At 46.4% G+C, this 19,754-nt stretch overlaps 1 protein-coding gene and 1 long non-coding RNA gene across 3 annotated transcripts in view; one reads left to right on the top strand and one right to left on the bottom strand.

Annotated features, from left to right (window-relative positions):
- Nucleotides 1–983: 983 nt before the first annotated feature.
- Nucleotides 984–15,329, bottom strand: LOC140205447 (uncharacterized). 2 transcript variants are annotated; one of them, XR_011887847.1, is made up of 3 exons: nt 15,193–15,329; nt 8,744–8,867; nt 984–1,158 (listed from the first exon to the last, which is right to left on the bottom strand). It is a non-coding gene; the product is annotated as an uncharacterized lncRNA (long non-coding RNA). The 2 variants fall into 2 exon arrangements; XR_011887846.1 differs by having other exon boundaries at nt 989–1,158; nt 8,778–8,867; nt 15,193–15,318.
- Nucleotides 15,330–15,435: 106 nt separating this feature from the next.
- Nucleotides 15,436–19,754, top strand: part of LOC140204651 (SLAM family member 8-like) — a gene marked incomplete at its 5' end in the record, with an annotated part of 70,461 nt that continues 66,142 nt past the window's right edge. The window contains one exon of the mRNA XM_072271347.1: nt 15,436–15,507. Within this exon, the coding sequence (XP_072127448.1) occupies nt 15,436–15,507 (72 nt within the window). The remainder of the gene's footprint in view (nt 15,508–19,754) is intronic.

Raw genomic sequence — 19,754 nt, forward strand, 5'->3', positions numbered from 1 at the left:
ATAAATATAAATTCTGATGTAGCCACAGAGGATGTAGCCACAGACTCTGTACCTTCCTCCAGTCCCTGCGACGCTCTCTACATCCTTGGCCCCTCACTTCCCATTTTAGATTGGAGTACTCTGCTCTGTTGTTTCTTACATGCATTGATATGTGGGTCAGAAAGTAAATAATAAATTTGCAGATGACACCAAACTGGTGGTACGGTGGACAGTTCTGAAAGCTGGGATATAGATTAATTAGACTTTAGGGACAACTTACTGACACAGAAAGTGGTAGATACATGGAATAAGCTACCAGAGGAAATAGTTCAGGCAGACACAATAACGACATTTAAACAATATTTTGAAAAGTACATAGGAAAGACTTAGAAGGATTTGGACCAAATGCAAACAAGTGGAACCGCTTAGATGGACACCCTGATCTGGATGAGATGCGCCAAAGGGTCTGTCTCCATACTGACATACTAAATGATTCTGTGACAGGAGATGTTACTGAGACAGTTTTGGACTAGCTGTCCATGTGTGAACATCAAAGCCATTACTGAAAACCATGTGAACCACATGACACACACTGCTCTTATTAATATATTTGCTTATCTCTTTTTAAAAAAGGCATTAATTAAATTATTTAGATGGGTCTCCCATGAACCAGTTTGTACTGACCATGACTAATCAGTCCCTGCCTTTTCAAGTGAAGATCATTCCAGTCCCTCAGAATATTTATCCAGTGTTCTCCCTACTATATATTTGACAATAACTGGCAGCTGCCTTGTCCCTGTAACCATTCTTGAATACAGATCCCACATCTGATATCCTCCAGGCCCACACGGCGCCCTGTGAGACATCCTCCCTCCTTACTGCAGTGATAATCTCATTTATTAATCTTGCAAATGTCATCTCCTTTTTTACGTTCCTCCCTATCACCTGTGAACCTGCTCATATTCAGAGTGGTGAGTCTCCAGGGTGCGCCTGGTTTACAGCTGAGATGAGAAAAGCCAAATATCTTTTACACATTATAATTGTATTTACTTTTACAGTTTCCTCTGGCAGTTCATTCCATAGACCAATCCATTCCGTGTGGAAAGGCTGCCTCTCCAGTCCATTTTAAATCATTCCTCTTTCGCCTTAGATCATTCTTCTAGTTGAAGATTTCCCATCCTGGGGAAAAAACACGTGTGATCATGAAAAACTATGCTACCCCATGATGATTTACCAATTTTTGTAAGGTTCCTCAGACTCACAACCTGTACATAATGAGGTTTAAAATAAACGAACTGGACTATATCCACTATTTTTATAGTTTTTTTCCACTCAAGGGCATTGGTGTTCCAATCCAGACAATGCTGCAACCTGTCAGAATACTCTCCACCGCACATTTACAGAAGTTTGTAAAAGTTTTAGATGACATGTGGAATCTCTGCAAACTTCTAAGAAAGTACTGTAGAGGCGATCTTTGTAATTACACTTAGATGCTGGTCACAGCACAGACACTCTGAAATGATGACACCAAGGAACTTAAAGTTGCTGACTCTCTCTACCTCTGATCCCTTGATGAAGACTGGCTCCCCACCATCCAGACTATCTCACTGATACATCGAGAAGGAGATCTCTGATTCCCACACAAACAGGTTCAGGAACCATTACTTCCCTTCAACCATCAGGTTCCTGAACTACTCTGGCAATCTTCACTCACCCCAACAAGAACTGAGTCCAAAACCTATGGACTCAGTATTGTTTATTTATTATTATTATTTGTTTTTTTGTGTATTTGTACAGTTTGTCTTTTGCATATTGATTGCTTCAGTCTTTGTGTGTAGTTCTTCATTGATTTCAGTGTATTTCTCTGTTCTGTGAATGCCCACAACAAAATAAATCTCAGGGTAGTATATATGTACTTTGACAATAAATTTACTTTGAACTTTGAATTTTTGAGGGATGTGCACAACTCTAGGCAGTTTTTTGTTGTCTGGGATAGAGCAGTTACCCTACCAAGCAGTGACCGATCCAGGTAGGAAGCTTTCCATAGTGCATCAAAAAAACATGTGTACTCTGTCCTTGATCCTGGAATACTTGATGCCCACACCGGATATATGGTGATGGGTGACGTATAACTAATACTGTCAAGATCTCTGAGGGCCCAATCTGATCCCAACATATCGATGTAGCTATAAAAAAGGTAAGACAGTGGCTATACTTTATTAGGAGTATGAAGAGATTTGTCATGTTAACAAATAGACTGGTTAGCCTGACGTCGGTGGTGGGAAAGATGCTGGAGTCAATTATAAAAGATGAAATTATGACACATCTGGATAGTAGGAACAGGATTGGTCCGAGTCAGCATGGATTTACGACGGGGATGTAACTATGAAAATGGACAAGGGAGAGCCAGTGGATGTAGTGTACCTGGACTTTCAGAAAACCTTTGATAAAGTCCCACATAGGAGATTAGTGGGCAAAATTAGGGCACATGGTATTGGGGGCAGAGTACTAGCATGGATTGAAAATTGGCTGGCTGACAGAAGACAAAGAGTAGCAATTAACAGGTCCCTTTCGGAATGGCAGGCGGTGACCAGTGGGGTACCGCAGGGTTCAATGCTGGGACTGCAGCTGTTTACAATATATATTAATGATTTAGATGAGGGAATTAAAAGTAACATCAGCAAATTTGCCGATGACACAAAGCTGGGTGGCAGTGTGAAATGTGAGGAGGATGTTATGAGAATGCAGGGTGACTTGGACAGGCTGGGTGAGTGGGCAGATGCAGTTTAATGTGGATAAATGTGAGGTTATCCACTTTGGTGGTAAGAACAGGAAGGCAGATTATTATCTAAATGGAGTCAAGTTAGGAAAAGGGGAAGCACAACGAGATCTGGGTGTTCTTGTACATCAGTCACTGAAAGCAAGCATGCAAGTACAGCAGGCTGTGAAGAAAGCTAATGGCATGCTGGCCTTCATAACAAGGGGAATTCAGTATAAGAGCAAAGAGGTCCTTCTGCAGCTGTACTGGGCCTTGGTGAGACCACACCTGGAGTACTGTGTGCAGTTTTGGTCTCCAAACTTGAGGAAGGACATTCTTGCTATTGACGGAGTACAGCGTAGGTTCACAAGGTTAATTCCTGGGATGGCGGGACTGTCATCTGTCGAAAGATTGGAGCGACTGGGCTTGTATACTCTGGAATTAGAAGGCTGAGAGGGAATCTTATTGAAACATAAAAGATTATAAGGGATGGGACACGCTGGAGGCAGAAAGTATGTTCCTGCTGATGGGTGAGTCCAGAACCAGAGGCCACAGTTTAAGAATTAGGGGTAGGCCATTTAGAACGGAGTTGAGGAAAAACTTTTTCACCCAGAGAGTGGTGGACATATGGAATACTCTGCCCCAGAAGGCTGTGGAGGCCAAGTCTCTGGATGCTTTCAAAAAAGAGATGGCTAGAGCTCTTAAAGATAGTGGAATCAAAGGTTATGGGGATAAGGCAGGAACTGGATACTGATAGTGGATGATCAGCCATGATCACAGTGAATGGCAGTGCTGGCTCGAAGGGCCGACTGGCCTACTCCTGCACCTATTGTCTATTGTCTATACACAGGACATCTTTAGGGAGTGGTGTCTCAGAAAGGCAGCGTCCATTATTAAGGACCTCCAGCACCCAGGGCATGCCCTTTTCTCACTGTTACCATCAGGTAGGAGATACAGAAGCCTGAAGGAACACCCTCAGCGATTCAGGAACAGCTTCTTCCCCTCTGCCATCCCATTCCCAAATGGACATTGAATCTTTGGACACTACCTCACTTTTTTTTTTAAATATACAGTATTTCTGTTTTTGCACTTTTTAAAAAATCTATTCAATATTTGTAATTATTTACTTGTTTATTTTTTAAAATTTTATTTATTATTTATTATTTCCCTCTCTGCTAGGTTATGTATTGCGTTGAACTGCTGCTGCTAAATTAACAAATTTCATGTCACATGCCGGTGATAATAAAGCCTATTCTGCTTCTGAAGGGATGGATAGTGCCATGCGCAGAAGACAGAGCCCAGAAGGACTCGGTGAACCTAGCTGGTTCTGTACAGCTGCTGGCATCAGCATTGGTGCATAACAGGGAATAACCGCATTCTCCACAGGATCACTACTCTCACCCTCTCCTCATACTCAAAGGGTTTGGAGTCGACCTCAAACCCTTCTTCCACACATTGGACAGGCAGAGGATTTGGGACAGGGCACTCTGTGGGAACTGGCTGCAGCCAGTCACCCCCTTCCCCGACTCCCCGCATCACAAATCAGTCCCGCTACCTATCGTCAGACCCTTCTTTTCACAGAACTGCATAGCACGAAATTAAACCCTTCAGCTGAGGAGCACAGGAGTTGAGACATTATGGCGCTGTTATACAAGATGTTAGTGAAACTGCACCTGGAGCATTTTCTACAGTTTTGTAGGTAAGGCAGATGAGCTGAGAACATGGACAATTACTTGGAATTATGATGTAGCCATTATTGCTCAAACAGGACAGACTGGATTGTTTGTCTACTCAGGAAATATGGGTGGAACTGAAGAGTGAAAAGGGATGATGAGGTTAATGGGTTTACATTATAGACCTTGCAATAGGCAGTGGGGTTCAGGGGAGCAAATTTGTAGAGAAATAGCAGAGAGCTGCTAGAAAAATAAGGTTGTGATTTCCACATATTAAATGGTACTCCCATGCTGTAAATGGCTGATGAACGAATTAAGTATTTTGCATCCATCTTCACGGTAAAAGACACCAGCGGTATGCCGGAGCTTTGAGAGTATCAGGGAGCAAAAGTGGGTGTAATTGCTATTACTAGGGAGAAAGTGCTTGGGAACCTGAAAGGGCAGAAGAAAATAAATTATAGGCCAGTAAGCCGGACCTCAGCAGTTGGGAAGATGTTGGTGTTGATTTTTAAGGTTGTGGTTTTGGGGTACTTGGAGGCACATGATAAAATAGACAAAAGTCATGGTTTCCTTCGGAAAAAATCTTGCCTGACAAATCTGTTGGAATTCTTTCAGGAAATAACAAGCAGGATAGACAAAGGAGAATAGGTGGGTGTACTTAGATTTTCAGAAGGCCTTTGACAAGGTGAAGCACATGGGCCTGCTTACAAGATAAGAGCCCATGTTGGTATAGGAAAGATACTAATTAGAGGATAGAGGATTGGCTGATTAGCAGAAGGCAAAGAGTGTGAATAAAGGGAGGCTTTTCTAGATTGCTGCTGGTGACTAATGGTGTTCCAAATGTAAAAGCAAGAATGTAATGCTCAGACTTCTTAAGGCACAGATGAGGGCTCACTTGAAGTTCTGTGAGTAGTTTTGGGCCCTATATTTAAGAAAGGATGTGCTAACATTGGACAAAGTTCTGAAAAGATAAGAATAATTCTGGGAAGCTCAGGGTTATCATATGAGGATCTGGGCCTGTACTCACTGGAATTTAAAAGGAAGGGGGGGAGGGAATCCCATTAAAACCTATTGAATGTTGAAAGGTGTAGAGAGAATGTAGATAGGTGTAATTATAGTGGGGAAGTCTAGGACCAGAGGGCACAGCTTCAGAATAGAGGGACGTCCATCTAGAACGGAGATGAAGAAGAATTTCTTTAGCCAGAGGGTGGTGAATCTGTGGAATTAATTGCTACAGGCAGCTGTAGAGGCCAAGTCATTGGATGTAGTTAAGGTGGCACTAAACAGATTCTTGATCAGTCAGGGCATGAAAGGTTACAGGGAGAAGGCAGGTGAATGAAGTTGAGAGGGAATGTGGATCAGCTATGATGAAATGGTGGAGCAGACTTGAAGAGCTGAATGGCCTAATTCTGCTTTCATGCCTTATAAGTATTTATTAGACAGGAATGATTAGAGATGGCCAATATAGATTTGGGTGTGGTAGGTCTTATCTAACCAATCACATAGAATTTTTTTGTGGATTAAGGAAAGATAGTGGACACTGTTTACATGGACTTTAGCTCGGCCTTTGATAAAGTCTCGCAAGGGAGGCTGGTCCAGAAAATTAAGTTGCTTGGTATTCAGGATGATGTAGCAAATTGGATTAAGCATTGACTTTGTGGGAGAAGACAGAGACTGGTGCAAGATAGTGGTCTCTCTAATTGGACGCCTGTGTCTGATGGGATTCTGCAGGGATTGGTGCTGGGTCTGTTGTTGAATGTCATTTCAGAATTAGAATCAAGTTTAATATCACTGGCAACTGTTGTGAAATTTGTTGTTTTGCGGCAGCAGTACATTGCAAGACAAAATAAAACTGAATTATAGTAAGTATATATAAAATAAAAGGGTTCATTGACCATTCATAAATATGATGACAGGGGGGAAGAAGCTGTTCCTGAAACATTGAGTATGTCTTCAGTTTCCATTTACCTCCTCCTTGATGGTAGTAATGAGAAGTGGGTATGCCCTGAGTGATGGGGGTCCTTAATGATGGATGCTGCCTGTTTGAGCCATTGCCTTTTTAAGGTGTCCGAAATGCTGGGGATGCTAGTGCCCATAATGGAGGTGGCTGAGTTTGCAATGTTCTGCAGCTTTTTCTGATCTTTTGCAGTGCCCCTCCATACCAGATGGCGAGGCAATCAGTTAGAATGCTCCCATAGTACTTCTGCAGAAATTTGTGTCCTTGGTGACCTACCAATTCTCCTCAAACTCCAAATGAGATATAATCACTGCTGCCTCTTCTTTGTAATTGCATCAATATATTGGGCCCAGGGTAGGTCTTCAGAGATATTGACCCCCATGAACTTGAAACTGCCCACCCTCTCCATTTCTGATCCCTCGATGAGAACCGGTGTGTGCTCCCGCAACTACTCTTCCTGAAGTCCACAATCAATTTCTTTGTGTTACTGGCGTTGAGTGCAAGGTTGTAGCCGTGACATCACTCAACCAGCTGATCTGTCTCACTCCTGTACGCCTTCTTGTCACCATCTGAAGTTCTGACAATAGTTGCATTTGCACCTAGGAGGAGAAGATGGCGACGCGATGCAGCATGCGCGGCCTCTCCGGTGATGAATATCTGTGTTAGAGTGAGTTTTTTTGGGTAGATGATTTGTTTACACTTAAATGACTTTGGCCACCAGACTTCTATTTGACAAAGTACTGTGGATTGAGTCCACAACAATGCGCTTCCTAAAAAAGTGTGAATACCAGGAGCTTCTGGCGGCATAGTTTGACCTGATGCCGTAGTTTCTAAGACAGTATTATCTATACATTACAAATATTACTTGTCTTCTATGTTAGCATGTAAAATGCCAAAATGTATTGTGGATTTAACTAAAGGCTGTGGATACCAACCCAGACATGTTGGCGTTGGAAGGAAAGGATGAAGTCCGAAGGTGTGACATTTTGTATGTAGCTTCAAAAGGAAGCATTGTCTATAACTTTTAAAGTAGCAATTGCCTTTGTGTTTAACATATAAATATCGAGCCCACATTGGCCTAGCAGACCTTTCTGCAGGAAGTGTCTCCGTCCGTATGATGCCTGCTGTACCTTGTGTGGAATAAAGAAGCTGCTTTGTATCTAACAGTGACTCTGTCTCTCCGGTGATTTCATCCACGCTACAACAATCTATAATCTGTCAAGTAGGGTGCCGTGCACAATTCTGATTTGATGGAGGCAGATGTGAGAGCACGAAAGAACATCTGGTGAAACTTCTGAAATGCCTGTTTTGCTGCCGCTGCTACTGTGTGATCCGAAATCTCCGGAGGGGAAGGCCCCGAATCCTCGGCTTTGCTTGTTGCTCAGCAGTCGGGGCAGGGTCAAAGCGCTTGGCAGAGATGGTGCTCGGTGTCGGAGGCTCGAAGTTTTCGGACAGACTCAGAGTCGGACTGTGGTCCGGTGCTTCCAGGATGCTGCATCAGCAACTTTGCGGCGCTGGAAGCTCATGGCAGGGAGAGTTTCTCCCTTCTACCGTCTGTGTGAGATGCTGGGGCTATCGGGACTTTGAGACTTTTTTTTACCGTGCCCATGGTCTGCTCTTATCAAATTACAGTATTGCTTTGCACTGTTGTAACTATACGTTATACTTATATGATTTTTGTCAGCTTTAGTCTGTCTTGTGTTTCTGTGATATCATACCAGAGGAACATTGTATCATTTTTTAATGCATGCATTTCTAAATGGCAATAAACGAGGACTGAGTGTCCTCATAATCTAATCTAAAATCTAAAAAAAAATTCATAGATGCTCTTTGACTATGCCTGGCCACACAGTTGTGGCTGTAGAAAGTAGAAAAGTGGGCTAAGCACACATCCTTGAGGTGCATTAATGTTGATTGTCAGAGAGAATGAAATGTTATTTCTGATCTGCACAGACTGGTCTCCTGATGAGGAAGTCAAGGATCCAGTTGCAGAGGGAGGTACAGAGGCCCAGGTTTTGGAGTAACTATATTAATGGCTTGAATAGTAATGTGGTAAACTGATTCAACAAGACTGGGGGCGTAGTGGACAGCAAGGCCTCAATGCCTGCAGCGTGATCTGGACAATCTGCAAAAATGCGTGGAAAAATGGCAGATGGAATTCAATGCAGATCAATGTGAGGCATTTCACTTTGGAAGGACAAGCCAGGGTAGGACTTACACAGGAAAAGAAGTTTGGATAGGTACATAAATGGGAGGTGTACGGAGGGGTATGGTCTGTGTGCTGGTAGATCAGACTAGGCAGAAAAACATGTCAGCGTGGTCTGGATAGGCTGAAGGGCTTGTTTCTTTGCTAAAGTGCTCTATGACTCTACATACCATTGCTAAAAACCTTCATCAGTAATTTCCCTACCACTGATGTGAGTCCATAGTTTCCAGAATTATCTGTTCCCCTTCTTGAATAATAGAACATCAGCTTCTCACTAGTCCTCAGGGAGCTCACCTGTGGTTAGAGAGGACACAAAGATATTAGTGAAATCCCTAGTAACCTCAGCCCCTGCCTCTATCAATAATCAGGTGCATATCCCGTCAGGCCCTTATACACCTTAATGTTCTTTTAAAGACCCAACACTGTGGTCCTGTATTTAAACAAATTTAATAGACATTTGGATCTGTACAGGGATAGGAAAGGTTTAGTCATACAGTCATACAACAGGGGAAAAGGACCTTTCCACCTGTATGTCCTTGCTGCCTGAGATGTACATTCATGGTAATTCAGTGTCTTAAAGGGGATGGATCAAATGCAGGCAGATGGGACTAGTTTAGGTGGGCACCTGGGTTGGCATGCACAGGTTGGGCCAAGGGTCCTGTTTCAGTGCAGTGTTACTCTACAAATTTTTAAACCTTTTATCAGGCCACTGCTCAGCAACCTGCCCTAAGACCATAAGACATATGAGAAGAATTGGGCCTTTTGGTTCTTCAAGTCTGCATCAGTATTTGATCATGGCTAACATTTTCCCTCTCAACCATTCTCCTGCCTTCAGCCTGTAACAGTTGACACCCCTGATAAACAGAAACCCATCAACCTTCTGCTTTAAATATACCCAATGAATTGGTCTCCACAGCCATCTGTGACAATGAATTCCACAGATTCACCTTTCTGGCTAAAGAATTTCCTCATCATCTCTGTTCAATAGGGACATATTGAACACCACTAATTACTGGCAAGCAACCAGAAAAGGCCCCCTTTACCCCCACTTATAGACATCTGCTAGTCAGCTAATTTGTTGTCCACACTGGTATCTTTCCTGCAATACCATGGTTTCTTATCTTGTTTAGCAGCCTAGTGTTTGGCACTATCTCTATAATAGCCACAACTGCAGAGAGAGGCATAGAGCAGGCATTTTCCCAGGGTTAAAATGCCTAACACCAGAGGAAATGCATTTAAGGTGGAAGGGATAAGTTCAAAGGAGAAAGGGCAAGATTTTTTTATATATTACACAAAGAGTGGGTTTGGTGGGGGGAGAGGGGCTTTGAGCATCAGTCTCAGGACAAGATGCCCCCATTCCTCCTGTTCCATTCCCTCATCCTCTGCTTGCTCCACATCCTGTCCAACCTCAATCAGAGCACCTCCTCAAATTCCCAACTCCAAGGACCTGGACCCATCCCACAGCATTGTGAAACAGAGAGACTGAGGAGCGCGAGTAACATTCTAACTAGTTGTATCATGGACAGTGAAGAAGGAGCAAAAATTACAGGGGCAATCGTGATCATCCTTGGTATGTGGCCGAGGAATGGCAGATGGCCTTTAATTCAGATCAGTGCAAGGTCAAATCCAAGTACAATGTTCACAGTGTTGAGGAAAAGAGGGACCGAGGTGTACAAATACACAGTTCACTGAAAGTGTAATCACAGGTAGTGAAGAAGGTTTTCGGACGTTGGCTTTCATCAGTCAGGGCATTGAGTATAAATGTTGGGAGTTGAAGGTGAAGGGCAGTGGTGAGGCCATGCTTCAATTACGGTCACAAACAGGAGAAAATCTGCAGATGCCAGAAATCCAAAGCAAGACACAAAATGCTGGAGGAACTCAAAAGCCAGGCACATCTATGGAAAGGAGTAAGCAGTCGACGTTTCAAGCCAAGACTCTTCTTCAGGACTTGGATTATTGTGTTCCGTTTGGGTTGCTATACTGTGTTACAGAACTGGAAAAAGTGCAGAAAAGATTTACTAGGATGTTGATGGGAGTGGAAGGACCGAGTTGTAGGGGAAGTACTTACTGCAATTCAGTTTTTTTTTCCCATTATGTATAGCATTGTACTGCTGCCACAAAGACAACAAATTTCACGACACATGCCAGTGATATCTATCTACATACTACTAAAATTCTCATGCTCTATTTATCTGTTTGTGACCTCCAGTTAGCCCAAATGGTGCATTACAGTGGCACTTTTTTTGACTAAATCGACTTAAAATGCACTAACTTACAGAATGCATGCAAAGTTCAGGGTTATATATTCATATAAAATTGCTCACTTGTCAATCAACAGGCCCCACTTTCCACAATCCTAGCCCATTCCACCTTTCATGGAAACCGCGACGCCACACCACGACGCATGCACATGGCCAGCATCAGCAGTGGCTCACGATGCTCATAGCAGCGACACCCACCGTAGCAAAAGGGCAGGGCTATCATGTCCATTTAGGAGAGCGCCAACCACATCATCAAGAAAAATCAGCATCCTGGAGGCTTTGGTGTTACTGCTTTGTTTCTCCTATCAAGCATTAGGGTAAAAAAAAATATGGACAGCCTAATTATACTGCATGGAAAGAGAAGGGGGACATTTGGGGTCAAGAGATGGCGCCAAACATCGTCGGGAAGCGGCAAGGAGAAGGAGAGAACAACAATCCGATGAGGCCAGGGCCGCATGACTCCAGAATCAAAGAGTCAAGACAAAAAAATGAGAGAAGAAGAGACAGAGGAGAGGCACGCATGTCTCCAAAATGACAACAATAGGCACAGAAGGAGGAGAAGAACAAGAATCCAATCAGGCCAGGACCGCACGACTCCAGGATCAGAGAGAAAGAACAAATGGTAGAACAGATGAAGAGATGAAGAGACGAAGGATGAAAGGGCTGCGCGTCTCCAGAATGACAAAAACAGGCAGAGAAGGAGGAGAGAGGAAAAGACAGAGGAGAAAAGGAAAGATCAACTCGAGAATATGCGGCAAAGAGTAGCCTATTGAATAATGAGAATAATGTGTGACTGCTTGGAAAGGAATCTCTCTCAATGATTTTCGTTGATACACCAGGAGGAATGGGCAAGACATTTATCATCAACTTGATCCTCACTAAAGTTAGGGGAGATGGAGGTGTTGCTATTGCTGTAGCATCATCAGGTATTGCAGCAACATTGATGCCTGGTGGTAGGACAGCGCATTCAAGATTCAAAATACCCCTCAAGGTCAATGAAGATGCCCTTTCTAACATCGATAAAAACACCAATACTGCAAATTTACTCCAAAATGCGAGGCTTATTGTCTGGGTTGAGTGCCCCATGATTAGGAGGGAGAGCTTCAAAGCAGTGGACCGGACTCTTTGTGATGTATGCGGCAAGAATGAGGCCTTCGGGGGCATTTTAACCATTTGCTTCTAGCAGTTGTGAAATGCGGAAATGATGCTGATGTGGAGAATTCATGTATAAAAAAATCCTACTTATGGAGAAGCTTCATCAAGTTTCAATTGAAGATGAAACATGCGATTGAGTGAGGGAGAAGGATGATATTCTGAGTTCTTACTGGATGTTGGAGAAGACAAGATTGAGAAAAATGAAAATGATGAAATCGAATTACTTGAAGATATGATTCTGCCAGCAAAAACTATAGAAGAATGCATTGATTTCATCTACCCAACATTCGACAATTCTGCAGAACTGTTCTCGAGGAATTCTACCTTGGTTCCTCTGAATGAAATGATGCGAAAAATAAATCTTACATGCATTAGACACTTCCGTGGAATCATGAAAGAGTACTGTTCCTTCAATGCCGTAAGTGAAGGAGCTATCGCCACTCATTTTCCAACAGAATTCCTTGATTCGGTCAAACTCTCTGGATTGCCACTACATGAACTGGAATTGAAGAGGGGATCTCCCATCATTTCAATGAGGAACTTGGATCCACCAAGGCTTTGCAATGGAACGTGAATGATGGTGGAAGAACTGCACGACAATCTCATCGTGGTAAAGGTAAACATTGGTGCGTTCAAAAATGACATTGTCATGATGCCAAGAATTATTCCCAATTTATCAGAAGGGGAAGATGTCCCCCTTCAGCGGAGCCAGTTCTGGATACCGTCATGCTTTGCCATGACTATACATAAGGCGCAAGACCAAACCATGGAGAATATGTTGATTTATCTGGAGAAACTGGTATTCCAGCATGGTCAGCTGTATGTGACTTTAAGCCGGGAAAAAGAAATGAAAACATTAGAGTATTCTTGAAGGGTGGCAGATCAACCAGAAATGTTGTCATCAAAAGTGTCCTTTGTTAATCAAGGAGGAGCTATATTTGTCTTGCTATGTGTCTTTCTTCTTTAATAAACTGAGTTTTGCTTCTTTAATTTCCAAAGCACATCACATCAGACTGCACTACCTTTCTCTCAAAGGGTGCCCCAACGGGTCACCCGGTTGTCTAGGATACTACTAAAACTCGCATGCTCTGTCTGTTTGTGACCTCCAATTAGCACAAACGGTGCATAAGAGCGGCACTTTTTTTGGCTAAATTGAATTAAAATGCACTAACTTACAGAATGCAGGCAAAGTTCAGGTTATATATTCGTATAAAATTGCTCATTCGCCAAAAATCAACAGGCTGCCTTTCACCCGAGACCCGATCGGTCATCATGGAAATCGGGACGCCACAGCCCCACGCATGCGCACGGCCAGCCTCAGCAGCGGCTCACGATGCTCAGAGCCCCTTCCACCTTCCATGGAGACTGCGATGCCACACCACAACGCATGCGCATGGCCAGTTTCAGCAGCTTAAAGGCTTTGTGTTACTGCTTCCTATCTTCTATCAAGCATTAGGGTAAAAATATATGGATAGTCTAATTATGCCACGTAGAAAGAGAAGGGGGACACTATGGTCAAGAGACAACACCAAACATCGTCGGGAGGTGGCAAGGAGGGGGAGAGAACAACAATTGGATGAGGCCAGGGCCGCACAACTCCAGGGTCAAAGAGTCAGAACAAAAAGGATGAGAGAAGACGAGACAGAGGAGGACAGGCATGCACGTCTTCAAAATGACAACAATAGGCAGAGACGGAGGAGAGAACAAATCCGATCAGGCCAGGGCCGCACGACTCCAGGATCAGAGAGAAAGAACAAATGGTAGAAGAGATGAAGAAACGAAGGATGAAAGGGCTGCGCATCTCCAGAATGACCAAAACAGGCAGAGAAGGAGGAGAGAGGAAGAGACGAGAGTATGCCCTCACTGTTGTGTCTTCCTATTCACTGGAGAAACCCCACATTTCTGCTGTATGAAGGGACAGGTCAGGATGGGCAACTTGCAGCCTCTACCTAATGAACTCCTCAATTTATACAGTAATAATGAACCTATTGCAAAAGAGTTCAGGAAGAATATCAGACAATACAATTGCCTCTTCCAAATGACATCGTTTGGTGCCAAAGAAGTCATTCCAACTAGGAATCGATGGAATCCTTCCCTGATTATTCAAGGCTAAATACATTGGACATTTAATTCCAAACCCGACCCAGCAAACCCCATTACGTCAAATTTACTTCATGGATACTTAATGTTCATTCTGGTCACATATTTATCTTGCTATGCATCTTTCTTCTTTAATAAGCTTAGTTTTTCTTCTTTAATTTCCAAATGAAAGAGATAGCAATAGCATTCAGGAAAATTTAATGTTCATTCTGGTCACATCAGACTGCACTATCCTTCTCTCAAAGGCTGCCCGAACAGTCACCCCATTGTCTAGTTAAACCTGATTCTGAGTATGGGACTGAGGTGGTTTTATAAAATCATGATGAGCACGTATAGGGTGAATGCACTCATTCTTTCTCGCAGGGTTGCATCACAGGGATATATTGCCAGGAATGGAAGGCTTCAATCATAAGGAAACGGGGTACTGACTGTGCACTGATCCCAGAAATGGTGAGAATGCAAAGCTAAATTCCCTCCACTTACTCCAACCGCACAGTAACTTTGCAATTATACTAAAACTGGGAGGCAATGTGGCGTGTGTTGCCTCTCACTCACTCCTTCCCCAGTTCCTGCACTGATCCTAGAAATGGGAATGATGCAATACTACCCTCCCCGCCACTGCAACCCCATCGTGATTACAAAACTAGAGAAGTTCTACGATATTGCCTCATTTTCTCCCCAGCTCCTGCCCCAGTGAAAATGACCGCGGAAAAATGGCGGTTGTAGCTCCCTTTTCCTCTGCAAGGCACATATTGCACTTTACAGCGGCTGCATCTTGCATACTTTGGGTCATTAGTCTCACATCTGCCAGCCCTCCATATTGAACTACGAAAACCTCGGGCGGGCCGAGCTCCAACCGTCGCACAAGATGGCCGCTCAGGCCAAACTACAACTCCCGGCAGGCGGTGCTGTCAAGAGGAGGCAGCTGATGAACCTGTGATGCCGCGGAGCAATCTGAAAGTTGTAGTCCTACTCTTTCACAGCTTCAACAGCCCTCCTCAGCCCGCACAAACAACCGCTGCTCCCGATGACCCGCTGAGGCGTTAAACTACGTCTGTTCTTTTTAACTCATAGGCCAGCCAACACCGACAGTAGCAACTCACTGAGGCATGTCATGGTGAGAGAACGGTGGCGTAGGAGGGGCGGAGCATGACGGTCCTTTCCGCTTGGCTATTCACAGTCCAGACCTGCCTCTGTACCCTCCTATCATTGGCTGATACACCTGCCGGTCAAACGAAACAGTTCGTCAGTCATGTAGAATACCGGAGGCTGTGATTCAACCGGAGCGACGTGTGCTCTGGCCATTAGACGAGCAGCGTGTACGAAACCCCGCCCTATCTCTAACCTTAGCCAATAACAGAAGCGAAACCATTTACCGCGCAGCGTATCAGCCGTCCAGCAGCAGGCTCGGGGTGGTGGTAAGTAACCATGCAACATACACAAAATGCTGGAATTCAGCGGGTTAGGTAGTGTCAGTGTAAATGAACAGACGGTCATTATTTACCGAGACCCTTTATCGGGACTGGAAAGGAAGGGGAAAGATGCCAGCATAGAAAGGAGGGCACAGGGGAAGGAGGACAAGCTAGAAGGTGATGAGTGAAGCCAGGTAGGTGGGGCAGGAGGATGATGTGAGTAGCTGGGAGGCAATGTTGGGAAAGGTAACAGGCTGTAGAGGAAAGAATCTGATGGGAGTGGAAAGTAGACCATGGGATAAACGGACTCGGGGAGGTGAAGCAGGAGGAGAGGTAAGAGACCAGAGGTGGGGGGGGGGGGAGAATAGAGTAGAGGGAAGGGGAAGGGGAAATTTTTCCTCGAAATTGGGGAAATGACTGTTCATGCCATTTGGTTGGACAATACCCAGACAGTGGTGCTTCTGCAGTTTGAGATTGGCCTCATTGTGGCAGTAGAGGAAGCCATGGACTGATGTATGTGAATGGAGATTAAAATGGTTGCTCATAAATGGAAATGCATATTTTTTGTGGTTCTCTTCTTGGGTAGAAGCAACCTGTACAAGAGAAATGTATTGCCCTGGAACCCGTCAGGGATAAATATCCTTCCAGGGAAATTTGCTAATACTACACAGAAAGGTTAAAATATATTTTAATTGTCCTGCAAGACCATATAGGTAGAACTTGGGGTGGCACTGTAGCATAGTGGTTAGCACAACGCTTTACAGCACAATTGACTGGGTTCAATAACCACCACTGCCTGTAAGGAGTTTCTGTGTTCTCCCTGTCAATGCGTGGGTTTCCTCCAGGTGCTCTGGTTTCCTCCCACAGTCCAAATACTTACAGTTAGTAGGTTCACTGGTCATTGTAAATTCGCCTGTGGTTAGGCTAGATTTAAATAGGTGGGTCTGTTGGTCCCTCCTCCCTGTCTGCCCTCCCCCTCTGCCCTCCCTCCTCCACCTTCGTCTCACTCCTTCTCCTCTCTCACCTCCTCTCTCCTCTGCTTCCCATCCTCTCCCACCTCGCCACCCCCCTCCGTCCCCCTTCTTCTCCCACCTCTCCACCCCCTCTGTCCTCCTTCTTCTCCCAGCTCTCCACCCCCTCCGTCCCCCTTCTTCTCCCAGCTCTCCACCCCCTCCGTCCCCCCCATCCCCCTTCTTCTCCCACCTCTCCGTCCCCCTTCTTCTCCCACCTCTCCGCCCCCTCCGTCCCCCTTCTTTTCCCACCTCTCCGCCCCCTCCGTCCCCCTTCTCCCACCTCTCCGCCCCCCTTCTTCTCCCACCCCTCCTTCCCCTTCTTCTCCCAACCCCCTTCCCCTTCTTCTCCCACCCCTCCTTCCCCCTCCTTCTCCCTTCTCCCACCTTTCCACCCCTCCATCCCCCTTCTCCCACCTCTCCACCCTTCCTTCCCCTCTTCTACCACCTCTCCATCCCCTCCATCCCCCTTCTTCCCCCACCCCTCCTTCCCCCACCCCTCCCTCCCCCTTCTTCTCCCACCCCTCCCTCCCACTTCTTCTCCCACCCCTCCCTCCCCCTTCTTCTCCCACCCCTCCATCCCCCTTCTTCTCCCACCCCTCCATCCCCCTTCTTCTCCACCCCTCCATCCCTCCTTCCCCTTCTTCTCCCACCCCTCCATCCCTCCTTCCCCTTCTTCTCCCACCCCTCCACCCCTCCTTCCCCTTCTTCTCCCACCTCTCCACCCCTCCTTCCCCTTCTTCTCCCACCTCTCCACCCCTCCTTCCCCTTCTTCTCCCACCTCTCCTTCCCCTTCTTCTCCCACCCCTCCATCCCCCTTCTTCTCCCACCCCTCCATCCCCTTCTTCTCCCACCCCTCCATCCCCTTCTTCTCCCACCCCTCCATCCCCTTCTTCTCCCACCCCTCCATCCCCTTCTTCTCCCACCCCTCCATCCCCCTTCTTCTCCCACCCCTCCACCCCTCCTTCCCTTCTTCTCCCACCCCTCCACCCCTCCTTCCCTTCTTCTCCCACCCCTCCTTCCCTTCTTCTCCCACCCCTCCACCCCTCCTTCCCTTCTTCTCCCACCCCTCCACCCCTCCTTCCCTTCTTCTCCCACCCCTCCACCCCTCCTTCCCTTCTTCTCCCACCTCTCCACCCCTCCTTCCCTTCTTCTCCCACCCCTCCACCCCTCCTTCCCTTCTTCTCCCACCCCTCCACCCCCCTTCCCCTTCTTCTCCCACCCCTCCTTCCCCTTCTTCTCCCACCTCTCCACCCCTCCTTCCCCTTCTTCTCCCACCTCTCCACCCCCTCCTTCCCCCTTCTCCCACCTCTCCACCCCTCCTTCCCCCTTCCTCCACCTCTCCACCCCTCCTTCCCCCTTCCCCCACCTCTCCACCCCTCCTTCCCCCTTCCCCCACCTCTCCACCCCGCCTACCCCCTTCTCCCACCTCTCCACCACGCCTTCCCCCTTCTCCCTTCTTCTCCCACCCCTCCTTCTCCCTTCTTCTCCCACCCCTTCTTCTCCCACCCCTTCTTCTCCCACCCCTCCTTCTCCCACCCCTCCTTCTCCCTTCTTCTCCCACCCCTCCTTCTCCCTTCTTCTCCCACCCCTCCTTCTCCCTTCTTCTCCCACCCCTCCTTCTCCCTTCTTCTCCCACCCCTCCTTCTCCCTTCTTCTCCCACCCCTCCTTCTCCCTTCTTCTCCCACCCCTCCTTCTCCCTTCTTCTCCCACCCCTCCTTCTCCCTCCTTCTCCCTCCTTCTCCCTCCTTCTCCCTCCTTCTCCCTCCTTCTCCCTCCTTCTCCCTCCTTCTCCCTCCTTCTCCCTCCTTCTCCCTCCTTCTCCCTCCTTCTCCCTCCTTCTCCCTCCTTCTCCCTCCTTCTCCCTCCTTCTCCCTCCTTCTCCCTCCTTCTCCCTCCTTCTCCCTCCTTCTCCCTCCTTCTCCCTCCTTCTCCCTCCTTCTCCCTCCTTCTCCCTCCTTCTCCCTCCTTCTCCCTCCTTCTCCCTCCTTCTCCCACCCCTCCTTCTCCCTCCTTCTCCCTCCTTCTCCCTCCTTCTCCCTCCTTCTCCCTCCTTCTCCCTCCTTCTCCCTCCCTCTCCCTCCCTCTCCCTCCCTCTCCCTCCCTCTCCCTCCCTCCCACCCCTCCTTCTCCCATCCCTCTCCCTCCCTCCCACTCCCATCCCTCTCCCTCCCTCTCCCTCCCTCTCTCTCCCACCCCTCCTTCTCCCACCCCCTCCTTCTCCCTCCTCCCCCTCCCCCCCTCCCCCCTCCTTCTCCCACCTCTCCACCCCCTCCTTCCCCCTTCTTCTCCCACCTCCTCTACCCCTGTACCCTTCCCATCCCCTTTCTTCCTCTTTCCTCTTATCCCTGACTCTCACTCCATCCTCGTAACCCCTCCTCCTCCCACCCACTCGGCCTCTCCGATCCTCTCCCCCTTTCTGCCCCCTTCTCCCAGCATCCTACCCCCTCACCCCTCCTCCATACCCCTCACCTTCTCTCTTCTCACCCTCCCTTTTCCCCCTCATCCCCCCCTCTCCTCCACATTGCCATCTCCCTTCTCCTCCTCACTCCTCTCCTTGTTCAGAACATTGGCTTATATGTGTGTCATACTGGCTTTTGTCATTGGAATAGCTTCCAGCAATCATGAAAACTTGTCCACTGTCATCAGTATGTCTGAGTATCCTTCACACTTTCAGAAAGTAATGTAGTCCACTTGCGAATTCAAAAATGGACCAGTTGGAGCAGGAGATCTTAATTGTGGTGATTTTTTTCTTTCATTGATCCAATATTATTTTTCTGACACCTCATGCATCTTTCAAATGTTTGTCGCAGTTGTGCCCTGAACTTTGGCTTCCATCACCACTGGGAGAATCTGTTGATTATCATGTTCACTTCAGTGTGTCCTTGGGAGTCTATCTGCTGTGCCAGATAAGGAGGCAATGTAGCTGGAACTACTGGTGGATAACTAGTGCCATATCTCCAGGCACCACAACAGTGTAACCTCCCACCATTCTCCATACAGAAACATTTTTCTTCATTAGAGTACTGAGTCTGTATTTCTCAAATATCTTATATGGTCATCAGTGATAAAGATTTCAAATTTGTTTCTAAAACTTCAGCTGTTACCTTCACTTCATAAATTAGAGTCATAATCATAGAAAATTACAGCACAGAAACAGGCTCTTCTGCCCATCTAGTCTGTGGCAAACTGTTTAAGCTGACTACTCCCATCGACCTGCATCGGGACCATACCTGTCAAAA

This window comes from Mobula birostris, chromosome 11 (assembly GCF_030028105.1).
Source record: "Mobula birostris isolate sMobBir1 chromosome 11, sMobBir1.hap1, whole genome shotgun sequence".
Lineage (NCBI taxonomy): Eukaryota > Metazoa > Chordata > Chondrichthyes > Myliobatiformes > Myliobatidae > Mobula > Mobula birostris.